This window comes from Penicillium nucicola (genome assembly GCF_028828085.1).
Source record: "Penicillium nucicola strain IBT 29836 chromosome Unknown utg000010l, whole genome shotgun sequence".
NCBI classification, from domain to species: domain Eukaryota; kingdom Fungi; phylum Ascomycota; class Eurotiomycetes; order Eurotiales; family Aspergillaceae; genus Penicillium; species Penicillium nucicola.
This window is the reverse complement of record NW_026643134.1, coordinates 1186883-1199863: the sequence shown is the minus strand read 5'-3', so window position 1 is coordinate 1199863 and position 12981 is coordinate 1186883. Positions and strand designations below refer to the sequence as shown.

Genomic DNA, 12981 nt, shown 5'->3' with positions numbered 1-12981 from the left:
GAACAATCTGGAGATCTCAGGGTCTGATCTTGATCGCGGACTCTGATTATATTATGAGACCAGGACTCAGGGGCGAGAGGGGAAGAAGCATGGATGATTTGGCTGGGTCTCCCAGAAAATCCGTGCCAGCTGGAAGTCTTGAGCGGCCTGTACTATATTTTGCAATTGGATATGGGCATTTATGAACTAGTCCGAGATCCGGTGAGCCCGAGAGCTAGCTTTTATTTTCTTATATTATGGTGCACTTTTCGGCTTTAACGGCCCTAAAAAGGAATCCAGACGTAAAAAGTACAACGTGGTCATATCGCTTCGGAGCCAGCGAGCGCCGAGTGGCGAATTAGAAGGCCGAGATTGTTGCTGACCGGGTTAGTCAGCCCGATGTGGCCAATCAGCGGGCGTACATATTCGATTGCCTAGCAAAATCCACAGAAGCCTCAGTTCGGAAAGTGAAATTCCCACTTTCGTGCTGAATTTCCATAATCTTCATAGCAAAAGTGGAGTCTGATAGTATCTGGGGGATTAAGACATGCATGTTGAAGAGATTTCAGAACAGTACTCAAGCCGAAAAAAGCAAAAGGAAACTGGTCAGTCAGAAGCCGGCAGTTTAGAGTGATAGATTGATATGCCGTCGATCGCCCCTAGATCGATAACCCCAAATCCCTTTTGGCGATAAGCATCGCATTCCTCTTTGTTCTCTTCCCATCTTTGCCTGCCATCTTCGTTTCCCCCTCGACTTCGCTATTGTCCTTGTACTCACCTTATTACTTTCCCCCTTTTACAGCTTCTTCTTCTCGTCTCACTTCCCCCTTCTCTGACTCCTACCTCGCCGTGCCCACTTGGCCCCTTCCGAACGCGGAGTGATCACCATCTTGCAGCTCCCTAGTCTGTCAACCAATCCTGGCCTTGCCGTTCGTGCTTTTGTGTCGGCCGCTGTCCCCAAACGAGCCCGTCTCCCCACGATCGCTTAGTCTGTCCTTCTGCGCTGTCAGCTGTCGCAATCAGTATCACCTGATCGTCCCAGACCGTTGGGTCGCCACTTTACACATCGGTAGTTTGTGGACTCATCTTGAACGATCACCTCAGTACTCTGAAACGCCAATCTTGACCCTACCCCCCGACTCGAAACCGAGTCGTTGACCGCGCGCACCCCCCGGCCTGCAGCATCGTGGCTGCAGCCCTTCCTGCTGGACTGACTTGCCTATCTCCAATCGTCAGCTTGACCGACATTTGGTTTTAGAGTGATACGGTGTATTGTGCTTTTGACTGTGGTGCGACATCGCCCTCATATTCTTTTTACGATATTCTCTACCCCCCTCGGCTCCCCCTGTCTCACTTCTCGACCCCGCTGTCTCCAATACTCAAACGCTCGAAGGATCCTAGGCCCCAATCGCTGGTGGTAATGTTAGCGTCTATTCCGCAAATGGAGACGCTTCACTCTTTGCCTCGGAACCAGGATGTTCCAATGCGACAACCGTCGGCGGAGGACTTGGATGCTGCTCAACAGTTGATCTCCTCAGCGCAGGCCGGTCGTGAACATATGGCAGACCACTACAGAGAAGATTCGATGGCTCAGGAGTCCGGTCCGCCTGGATCAGATCGATGGGGACACAATGATATTCCCATCGAGAAAACATCACCAAGCGGGCAAAAAGGCGTCATTTTCGTTGGACATTCGTGCAGGTGAGTTGTAATTGATTTCATCGATACGGTGATTGGTGGGCTGACCCAATCTTTCAGCAATTGCGGTACAAAAAGCACCCCACTTTGGCGTCGGTCGCCGACAGGAGCAATGATCTGTAATGCCTGTGGTCTATATCTCAAGGCTCGCAACGTCGCCCGACCTACGAAACGAAATCGCATACAGCCCGAGGGCGAAAAGCCGGCCCCTCCCACCCATACTCATGCCGACGGCTCGGCACACTCTGAAGGCGGATGCAAGGGTTCCTGTCCTGGAGGTGGAAGCTGTAATGGTACCGGTGGTGCAGAGGGATGCGACGGGTGTCCCGCATACAACAATCGCATCTACAAGTCCGCACCCCGAGGAACTACCGCAATCCAATCCTCGTGGGGACGTGCTCCAGCAAATGAGCCCGAACCTGTACCGAAAGAAGAGCCACCAGTAAAGGCTCCTGCTCCCACCGACGGAAATAATACCTTGGTTGCTTGCCAAAATTGTGGGACGACTGTGACTCCTCTTTGGCGACGTGACGAACAAGGTCATCCCATTTGCAACGCCTGCGGTTAGCCTCCACTGCTCATGTCCTTTATGGGTCTATTGTACTGACAGAAATACAGGATTGTACTATAAGCTCCACGGATGCTACCGACCTACGAATATGAAAAAGTCTATAATCAAACGTCGCAAACGTGTTGTTCCCGCCCTTCGAGACCAGTCTCCTACCGCTGCTACTCAGTCATCAAATGGCTCGTCTGCATCTCCAGAAGCCTCACCCGCTGCGTTGGCCCATGGCCACGATGATCATTACCGATACATGAGCAGCGAGCCCATGGATCACTACCACATGATGCCTAGCAAAATTGAAGATGCACCGCGGCCTATGCCATTCGCGCCGCCACCGGTCGATTTCACCGGCTACAATGTCTCCTCCGTTCCTCTTCATGGCGGTCATCTCACTCATGGTCTACCCATGCCATTGGGAGTAGAACGCTTGGGTCATTCCCCCGTGTCATACGGTCGACGATCGGCATCCCCAAATTCCCTCACTCTTCCCAAAAAGCGCACCTTGGCAGAGACCGCTGCAGAAGCCCTGCCAGGTCCGAACACTCTGGAGGCAGGATCCAACCAGTTGCCTCCGATCATGTCCTCGGCCAACCCAACCCCACCCGGCCGACTCAGCTCTATCTCATCCATCCTGAACCAACCCAACCCTCGCAGCGAAGCCCGTTCCGATCCCAACCTGAACAGATCTCAACCTCTCCACCACTCTGTATCCCCCTCACCCCATACTCCACAGCCCTTACCTGGCATTGCGTCTCTCGGTGACTCGGTCGATCGCCGTGCCAGACTAGAACGCGAAGCCGAGAACATGCGCGAGGCACTCCGAGCCAAGGAGCGTGAGTTGGCCGCAATGAGGCGGTAACTCTTTCAACGTCTGCCAAAAAGCAGTGACGAAAATAATGTGAACCGGATAATGTTCTTTCTTTAATTCTTATTTGCACTGGTGTTCTTGAGAGATAAATGGCGCACTAAGATACCACTTACTTTGCTAGGAATCTTTCCTGGCTGTGTTATTATTGGCAAAAGTGTGGTTCTTGAAATGTATTCTATTCTGAAGAATCGCTATTCTTTTACCTTTGATGTTTTTTTTATTGGTTTTTTTTTTTGGAAAAATATGATTTTAGTCTCTGTATTTCTTTTCGATTCATCCCGAGAGGGTATCCCAGTTCCCTGCAGCATTCGCTTACCATCTCTGTGGGATCGAGAATCTCTTTTTTCAGTCCTCGCATACCCAGATTGTGATACACCAGAATGTGACCTATCTCAAGGATCGGGCGAACAGCCCTCAATTTCCGATCTCCCCATTCTCCTCTTTTCCTAGCAAATTGGTCAAATCCAACATTATTCACTTTCTACCTCCCTTCTCGTAACCTTGAAAAGAAGTTGACGCAGTGCCAAGATCTAACCCTGATTCTAATCAAAACTGGGGCCAACGCACCCACTCGGCTTGGCATGCAGGTATCCGCAAATCAGGGTTCAAACTCTTTAGCTGCAATACCTGGAGACAGGAGTTGGTTTGATTATACCCTTTTCTTATACAGTAGTGTGTTTATTCTCATGACTTTTTCTTAACCCGGTCTGCCTATACGTATTGTACTGTACAGTACAGTAGTGTGGATTTAAGAATTGCATGCGGTAGCCAGCGCTATTGTACCGCCAAGCCTTTCAGCCTCCTTCCCCCCGAGAGATTATCTGTCCCATTTTATTCCATTGTTCCACTCCATAACATTATTAGATGGAAAGTTACCGATCAACTTTATTCCAGGCTGAAGCACTTAAGTATCGCTATGGCCAGTACCAGTAGCCTTGGCTCCCAATTTTTCAGGAAACGAAGCCATCTAAGAAGAACGTACCACAAACTAGAATCCTGCGCGATTGTACCACACGTTGAGGTGACGTTCCAAATGACCGGTATTTATTCTCAATAAAATTCGGTTAGGACCTTCCCCGGAATATCTGGCTAGCTAGTGATCTTGACCGATCTGTCACCAGGTAACCCACTTTGCGTTCGGAGTAGCACCGAATGAAATTTGACATAGATGGTGTTGGTGGAGAGATCTAGATCTACCTTACGATACATTCTTGTGTCTTTCATTCTCGACAAACCGTCGTTCACGCTAATTTGGACGATTGTAAGTGGGGATGGGACGAAGGCTGGCTGTCTCGGAATAAAATATATCGAGCTCCTGGGTTAATTCTCGATTAAACATATTCCTTTGGAATAATGGACATATTGAATTTAAATATTTCCATAATCATATAATCCACGTTAGTAATTCGAAGCCGATGTGTTCTCTTTGGCTACATGATGTTCTCGAAGATAGAAAGCTAGAAGATAGAAAGCTAGTTCAAGAATTAGATCCGTTAAACTCAATTATATTGGACATGTTGCTACATTTCAAGGCCTTTCCAGGAGCTTATAGATAAATAAGCAACATTTGATCTGTTTTGAAATTCTGATTGTGAGATTACAGTACTTTAATTCTCCAAAGTTAGCATGCAACTTGCCGACTTGGCTCAGTAAGAAATTTCAAAGACATGACTTGACTACTGTATTGCACCATCTTTCCACGTCTGAAATTTGAGAAATGTATACGCCACATTGACAAATGCTCGATGCAGCCTACAGTGTTAAACAAATGGAGCTAATGTAGCCAATAGCCGATCTATTGATTCTGAGCCTGTTCTCGATTTGGGGGCCAAAATCGAACAATACCCGGCATGTGCATGTGAAGTCCCACCCAGACACTCTATTGTAATGCACAACTACCGAAAGCCAAGCCAAGCTCAAGGACCCCATCAAGAGAAAAACAATTAAGATCGCACTGGGGCTGAATCTTGACAAATCTGAGATGTTAATCTAATTTAGCTATTCCCCAACTTATTAAACCCGATCCTGATCCGGGGTAGCGTCCCATTATTGACCATCTAGCAGCAGGTGGCGTCACAAGTTGCCCAAGATCCCACCCCGCTATGATCCCTAATGTGACATACAAGAAACCATGACTAAAGTAGTTTGGCGATCACAGCGACGAATGCCTCGCCGAGAGATTCAGGACAGACAAGGCAGCTCCAATCCAATCTAACGAACACCATCGGTAGATCTTGGAGTGACGCGAACCGTGGAGGTCAACAGTGCCTAGCGTTGCAATAGCAGTTAGGAACACCCACAGTTTTGTAGCCCCGTGCGCTGAATGCGCCCACGGAAAAGCATCGCATGGTCATGCAAGCATGTGGCTTTGGACTCCCAGGTGGAGAGGTGGAGATTTTCTAGTGAATTATTGAATAGTGGCGATTATTGCGGAGCGCCTTGACAGGGGCGCATTTAGTGTTTGCATCATATTCCGGGGGAGGGAAATGATCACCGTGGCTTGGCTGTAGTTGGGGGTTAGTTTGTATCAGTTGTCAGAGGGAATACCCAAAGACAATTGTTCCCCATATCGAATTGTACAGTAGTCAAATTGGGGTGGAAGAGCAATTGGAGTATTTGCTGTCAGGGGTTTTCATGTCCATGCCCTAACCCGAATAGGAAGTGATATACCTACAGTTTTCTGTCAAGTTGACCGTCAAGGTCCTGTGTCGATCGTGTCTCACCTGTCTCGGGCAGAAATGTCTGTCGTGAGTCATGTTAAGATCCATCATGTTCGGGGATTGGCCGTGGGTGCATTGGTAAAACCGAAAACATCCTGTGCTGAAGCTGCATACTGCATTCAATACCCCATGAACTCCGTTGCGGAGTAAGCGGAGAACAACCTTCCAAGTTCCAATGTTTCAAAGTTCATGCAACATCAATAACAGAACCCTGATCCATGTGCATATCTGCACACTATTCCCCTGGACAAGGAGTACGTTGGCAACGCGGCATCAAGTCCCACTCCTGGTGGGTCAATTCTTTGAATAGAGGCCCGTTCGTTCGTGCCCCCATACCCAACAGGGCAATTGTAAAGTCCAGCTCGGGGATCTCCATGGCACATTCGGCAGCCACATGTAAATCCTATCCTTGTTCTTACGCCCCTCCAACGAAGTTGCCGGAAAAGCGCCTCTCGGGGCTCCATTCCTCGACAACGCAGTGGAGACCAGGGAGACCTAATTCACGCTAATGGGGTTCCATTGATGTTTCTCTGCAGACAGTTCATGTTCATTGGAGGGTCCCATGGCGTGCGTCTAACCCGTCTTCAGAATAGGCCAAGTCTTCCCGACAACCTGGTCCGGCACCTGGGATCGCTGTTTTGAGCTGCACTATTGAGCAGACTATTCACGTATTGTGGGGGCTCTAAGCAAGCGAAAGAGCAATGCTCTCTCACCTCATGCATAGAATTGTTCTCCGCAGTCTGAGAACCCATTGATCGACATTTGGACTGAATTCAAAAGAGCCTGTCCCCGCTCGCTGTCCCGGGAAGGACTCCTTCTTCTCTGGTATCAGATTCACCAGAGTGAAACTCGACTTCAAGGCTAGGCTTGATCCATGCAGTGATCGAGATCGACTGAGAATCCCCGTGCAGCCTATTCTTTGGGCATGACCGGTTGACCCTTTTCACCCCACGCTCTTTCCAACTTTCCCACTACTACGCTCTTTAATTCAACACATCAACACACGCCATGGAAGACTCTCTACTCCATCTGATTGCCCGCGATGGGGAAACTGGCCATTCTCAGGGCCAACGTGCATTGGTGGTGACAGCGGTACTGACTGCCATTTCCACTGTGATTGTTGCTATGCGGTTTTATGCACGACTTGGTTTGATGAAAATCACTGGCCGTGAAGACTGGGCTATCTTGATTTCCCTGGTGTCTGCTCTAGTCTATCTAGGTCTTGTTGCTGCTCGTTCGTTCAAGTCTGATTCTAAACCTAAGAGATTGTCACTAACATGGATTTCAGAATATCACTACGGCATGGGAATCCACTCCGATCTGCTTTCAAGACATGTGCTACAACAGCAACTCAAGGTACGTGCAGTATATCTTTCAATTCCGTGAACAATGTCTACTTCCATTTTTGAATGTGTTCTGACAGAGTGATCCCAGTGCCTGTGGGCTGCTATCCCATTTTACAATGCCAGCTTGGCGTTCACCAAGTTCTCCATTCTTTTCCAATATCTACGCATCTTCCCTGGTCGATCGTTCCGCTTAGCATGCTACATCATGATGGCAATCGTGGCCACATACTCAACATGGGCCATCATCAGTGGCTTTGTGAACTGTGTGCCAGTCGCCAAATTCTGGAACCATGATATCCCAGGCACATGTCTGACTTTCGAGACCGTCTGGTTCTTCAATGCTTCAATGAATATCGCAACAGATATCTCGTTGCTTCTGCTGCCTATGCCACTCCTTTCCAAGCTCCAACTGCCCCGCACACAAAAGCTGGCTCTCATGGGTGTCTTTGCCATGGGTATTCTGTATGGGTCCCAAATCCTCCAATGACAGACGTTTGTACTAACCTATATGGTCCAGTGTTGTGATTACCAGTATTCTCCGTTTATCAAGTCTTCGCGAGGTCGCAAAGAGCACCGATACCTCCTGTACGCAACATCAACTCCCCAACCCCTCAAATCCAAGCTAACAAACAAAACAGACAGTAACGTCGCCGCTGCCTACTGGACAGCAGCAGAATGCAACGTCGCGATCATCTGCTCCTGTCTCCCCTTCCTCCGACCTATCATCAGCCGCATCTTCCCCAAGCTCCTCTCCACAAACAGCCACAACCGCTACACAACCAACAACAGACCAACCGTCACAAACATGACCACAACACGCAGCCAGGCTCGCCACACAGAGCTTTTCAGCCAGAACCTCGACAAGGACTACGATATGTATTCCATCAATGTCAAGCCTGGTGACCGCATGAGTCATAGCTCTCTCGGTGGTATTGAGGTTACTACCGAGATGAGCATCATGCAAGAGTCAACCAAGCAGGATCATGAGTTGACTAAACATGATAATACCAGTGAGCGACGTCTGGTCCAGGATGTTTGATGACCCCTTTACTATTGTTTCTTTTCACTTCTTTATGTACATTATTGTTATCTCAGTCCAGCATACGAGCGACTGTTTGTGATGACTGCATGGCGACGGCTTACTTTGATTTCTCTTTATCTTTATTTTCATTTTCTGTTCTGGTTTTGTTATGGCTTGGGATTGGGGGATACTCTCTGGATTGGGTGGACTACTGACATTTCTGTCGCTTTTTTACATATTTCTATATCATTCACACTATTTCTTACTTGATCATAACGGATCAAGATCAAACAATATTTTTAAAGTATGACCACTTTAAAATGATTATCCAAAAATTAATTCACTTGCTTCTTCCAAACTTTTCTCTCAATGCTGGCGATGTCACCTCTGGATAACTGCCTCTTCAAGCCCCGGAATGAACAACCTTTGTGATGCGATTGATTTTCTACAGGGCATGGAAATTCATGTATATGCCTGCTGGCAGGATAGTTCCACTTGCTAGCTAATAATTCCGTGTGAAATTACAGACATAATCTGCGGTATATGATCATCTCGATATAGGTCTTGAGTTATAGAACAAAGCATATGAATCGGTAAAATAAACAGCGATCATGAATCGTAATTTCCAGCGACAATCGCCAGTCTAGACCAAATCCCTCATGCCCAAATCTAAATATTCTATAATTTATGAGAGAGAGACAAAAGCAAAATCAAGTAACGTGCTCTTTCTCTTCCTCCTTAGGAATCCGAACCCAAACAATCGTAACGAGAGCAGCAAGCAGCTGCGCCGCAAGCGCAAACCACCAAATAGCATGCAACCCCTTAAGCCCAATCTCACCAGATGGACCCCGGTCAACACGCGTGCCAATAGCATCAGCAACACTAGTCATAATAGCGGAGGAAAGATTCTGATTCGTAACCAGCAAGGCACCCGCACTGCCCTGATAAGAACGGGCCACACTACTCGTGATGAAAATCGACGCGGCTGCAAAAGCAAGATCTGGACCGAATGTGACAAGCGCAATGCCCGGGAAAGAAAGAGCCCAGTAGATGGTGTTTGCAGTCTGCGGAATAAAGAAAGCCGGGCCGAGCGTGAAGGCAAACATTGATACGGCGTAGATGTAATGGCCCGGGACGAGGTGGAGAATTCGACTGACGATCCATGTTGCCAGGACGCCGACTAGGGCGTTCGGGATGTGGTAGAGGGCCACGGCGATGGGGGTCGCATGTTGGATTCGGAGCCAGAATTGGATGGCGTAGAATTGCCAGCAGCCGAAGAAGGAACCGAAACCTAGGAAGTAGGCTATCATCAATGGGGTGAAGCCTGGTGTTTTCCACAGGCGGTTTGGAATCAAGGGTCTGACTGCGCGGCGCTCGGCGAAGAATAGACCAATGAATAGAAATAGACTGACGATGATCAGGACGTAGGTGTATGGCTGCCACGAGGCGACGGGGCCTTGGGTCAGTCCGAAGAGGAGACAGACGCATCCGCCAGCGGCGCAGAAACCACCTAGGTAGTCGAATTGGCGGAGCGTTGGTGCTTCTGCTCCGGCGACGTCAGCGACAGGTCGCAACGGTGGGATGCTGAACCATGCTGCCACACAGAGCAGAGCGCAGATGATGGCGTTTGAGCCGAAGATCCAGGGTAGGTGTTGGTATAGAGCACCGCCTTGGATGGCACCGAGGGAGAAGCCAAATGGCGCACATGCTGCCATCGCGGAGAAGACGCGGTTCTTGCGGATGCCTGGCGAATAGACGCGTCCGAGGATGCTCATACTTCCAGAAACCAAGACGCCGATTGCCAAGCCCTGCATGGCCCGCATAACGAAGAATAGAACATAGCGGGATGGGTGCAGGGTGAATGCACCAATGATATTCCACACGGCGAGCCATGCGAACGCTCCGACCATTAACAGTTTTGGCGGTGCGAGGTCAGTTAGCGAGCCGGAGATGATAACCGACAGGCCGTTCGCAACGTTGAAAGCGCCGACCACCCATGGGAGCTGGGTATTCGTGATACCGAGGGCTTGTTTGATTTGTTCTTGGGGAGCTAGCATGTCCCCAAGCAAGAATGAGAATAACATTAGGCCCGCTGAGCAGACGAAAACGAGGATGAGCTCTGCCGTGAAGTTCGGGATCTCGGATGGGATGCCTTGCCTGCTTCGGATCGGGGCCGCTTCGTCGGCGACATCGTCCCGACTGCGGGATCCCGAGATTGAAGCTCTTCGGTTGATGACTTGGGGGCTCTTGGTGTCGACGATGTAGGGCGCATCTGGGTCCTGGCCCATCTTCTTGAATGATAGATTTTGCAAGGCGACGTTGTCGACAATGGCTGTTCCCATTAAAGGATCAGGGGTTTGTGCCCCGGTCGCTGGCGTCGAGTATGCCCTTGTATAGGACATGGAAGACCGACCGGAGTCAGGTGCTGATTCTGCATCTTGATGCTCTTGAGTTGGATCTACATGTTGATTGGGTCCAGTGTGGGGGGCAGAGTCCAGTGGACGCTCTGCGCCCGCAGGTTGCTCACTCGACATGGTGTGAAGCTGTCAAGGACACAATTGATGGCAAGGGAGTTGAGGAAAGAAGAAAAGTAGGGAAATCTCACCTGAAATATGAGAGCCCGTGGCGAAATTTGGCTATTGTGGGTGGAGTGGAGCGCCACGAAAATAAGGTCGACATTTATCCGCTTCACTGCTATACTTTACATCGACGTGCGCACCTCATAGCTATTATTGATCCAAATCCCTTGCGGAAGCTTGCGCGTACTGTACTGTGCTGAGCTGTGAGACCGACGATCTGATTTTACTGCGCGACAGTTATGTCCAGCGGACGATTCCTGCCCGACCAAGGATGACACTTTGATCTAGGGATACATAGCTTCCATCACGCTTGACCCCGGCATATTTTTAGTACTTGTTTTTGTTTTTTTGATGACGGAGATAGATTCATCAGAAGGGGAGACAATCATTGCAAGGCTAGTGAGACAGTGGATCTATTCATAAGTGAGATGCGTGGTGGAATGCCACTGGAGAATGAAGTACGAAGCATCACATAGCTATACTGCCCAAACTACCCTCCGATCGACAGGGATTGACTCGGTTAAAAGGATTTTCACAGCTATCAACTTGATCCACGATGTTCACGTCCAATCGGATGCACGGCTTTCTGTGCTCGTCTCGGGACCCGATTTCCGGGCATATAATGGGCATCATGTATTTGGAACAGCTTTCTCGACGCGTAGTGAGCTTTGTAAGAGTTTCGTTTCATTCATTCGTTGCATTGCTAATCTATAATTGTTAGAGAAATGCCCTACTACACTATACCAGATGTGGGTTTCTCTTAAATACAATAAATATCAATTTGTCACAGTCATGCCCTGTTTATCTGCTCTTTTCACCCACTCACTCCAACTTCCATCATATAGCCTGGTTTCAACCCGCAATCCGCTAATGCACAGGGCCAAGTCAAGTGCTGCTGCAGTGACACCGGAGTTGCAATATAACACAGCCGGCATGCCATCTTTCACGCCAGCATCGAAAAGAACAGCCTTCATCTCGACCGGCGGCAGTATGCGTTTGTCGGGCCCCAAAATGGATGACAAGGGCACGTTGATAGCAAACGGCACATGTCCAACTGGCAGTACAGTACCCTCGATAGCAGCCGTGCCAGAGAATTGGGAACTAGGCCGGGAATCGAGGATTTGTATGTTTTCCCTTTCCCCCGAAAGATCAATTAAATCACGCATTTCATTGAAATAAATGACATTGTCTGGGTGTAACACCCGCTGCTCGGGGTATTTCGCTCGAGGTGTAGAAATTGATGTCGATAGTGTTCCGGTGGAGCAAGAAAATCCCTGCTCGACATAACGGGGGAAGTTATTTAACACGTAAACTTCCTGGTGCCCGAAATGGCGACACATCCATGCGACTCTCGGCGACGAATATAGTCCAGTTTCAAAAGCATCGTAGATAACGAGCACATCATCGGGGCGAATATTGAGCTTGGTCATATACTCTGCGAACTGAGTGGACGTAGGCAGCATCATAAGATATTCGGATTCCTTATCTTTAATTGAATCCATGTCGAAGAAGCTTCATGGTTGTTAGATTTAAGGGGTCTTCTAATCGGGGCGAACCACTCACACAGAGCCTGGTATATGTTTAGATTCAAACAGTGAAAGTGCCGATTCTCTTCCAGCAGCCACAGGAATAACACGTGCATCGTGCGTATCATTCGACAATGCGTGGTGTAGCTCATTTGGAGAAATCAACAGCGACGGGAATTTGGTAGTGGACTGCATTGTAGGGGTTCGAGTAGCAATGCCGATGACATACAACAATCTTTATTGAGATATAAGAGCGAAACCACAGACAAACAGAAGAAAACTACCCAATCCCGGTGATGCTGCTCGTCTCGAGGGGTTTTGACGGGTTTGGTGTGTTGAACGGTTTGGTCCACGACCGCCATCGGGCCAAAACTCATTCTGCCACACCGCAATGCCGAAACTTTGATCAACAAATGACCAGATCGTGCGTGTATCACCACCTAGTTCCAGTTCACAACGGAGAATAGCCTAAAATGCCACTGGAGAATGAAGTGCAAAACACCATCTAGCAATGAAAATCGACCTTGGATGGATAGAGATTGACTACGTTAACAGGGTGGTCCGTTTCAGCAGATACACGGCTCTATGTGCAAGTGTACATTACAGTACGGAGTGGATGTGCAGTCATCATTTCAATCTCAACGTGCTTTGCATGGATCTTCGGGTGATCACCGCAGCC

At 48.8% G+C, this 12981-nt stretch overlaps 4 protein-coding genes across 4 annotated transcripts; 2 read left to right on the top strand and 2 right to left on the bottom strand.

The window, feature by feature from the left end:
- Positions 1–1399: 1399 nt before the first annotated feature.
- sreA (siderophore transcription factor SreA) lies at positions 1400–3101 on the top strand (the record flags this gene model as incomplete). Its single annotated transcript, XM_057131379.1, has 3 exons — positions 1400–1680; positions 1738–2240; positions 2296–3101. The coding sequence occupies 3 exons, from the start codon at positions 1400–1402 to the stop codon at positions 3099–3101; spliced, it is 1590 nt and encodes a 529-aa protein (XP_056979367.1).
- Positions 3102–6838: 3737 nt separating this feature from the next.
- N7511_009001 (PTH11-like integral membrane protein) lies at positions 6839–8215 on the top strand (the record flags this gene model as incomplete). The annotated part of the gene is made up of 5 exons (XM_057131378.1): positions 6839–7064; positions 7119–7186; positions 7265–7638; positions 7694–7761; positions 7815–8215. 5 exons carry the CDS (start codon positions 6839–6841, stop codon positions 8213–8215), a joined length of 1137 nt encoding a protein of 378 aa, XP_056979366.1.
- A 692-nt stretch (positions 8216–8907) lies between these two features.
- On the bottom strand, positions 8908–10731 carry N7511_009000 (uncharacterized protein; the record flags this gene model as incomplete). Its single annotated transcript, XM_057131377.1, has 1 exon — positions 8908–10731. One exon carries the CDS (start codon positions 10729–10731, stop codon positions 8908–8910), a length of 1824 nt encoding a protein of 607 aa, XP_056979365.1.
- An 821-nt stretch (positions 10732–11552) lies between these two features.
- N7511_008999 (sulfurtransferase) lies at positions 11553–12497 on the bottom strand (the record flags this gene model as incomplete). Its single annotated transcript, XM_057131376.1, has 2 exons — positions 11553–12288; positions 12340–12497. The coding sequence occupies 2 exons, from the start codon at positions 12495–12497 to the stop codon at positions 11553–11555; spliced, it is 894 nt and encodes a 297-aa protein (XP_056979364.1).
- Between the last annotated feature and the right edge of the window lie 484 nt (positions 12498–12981).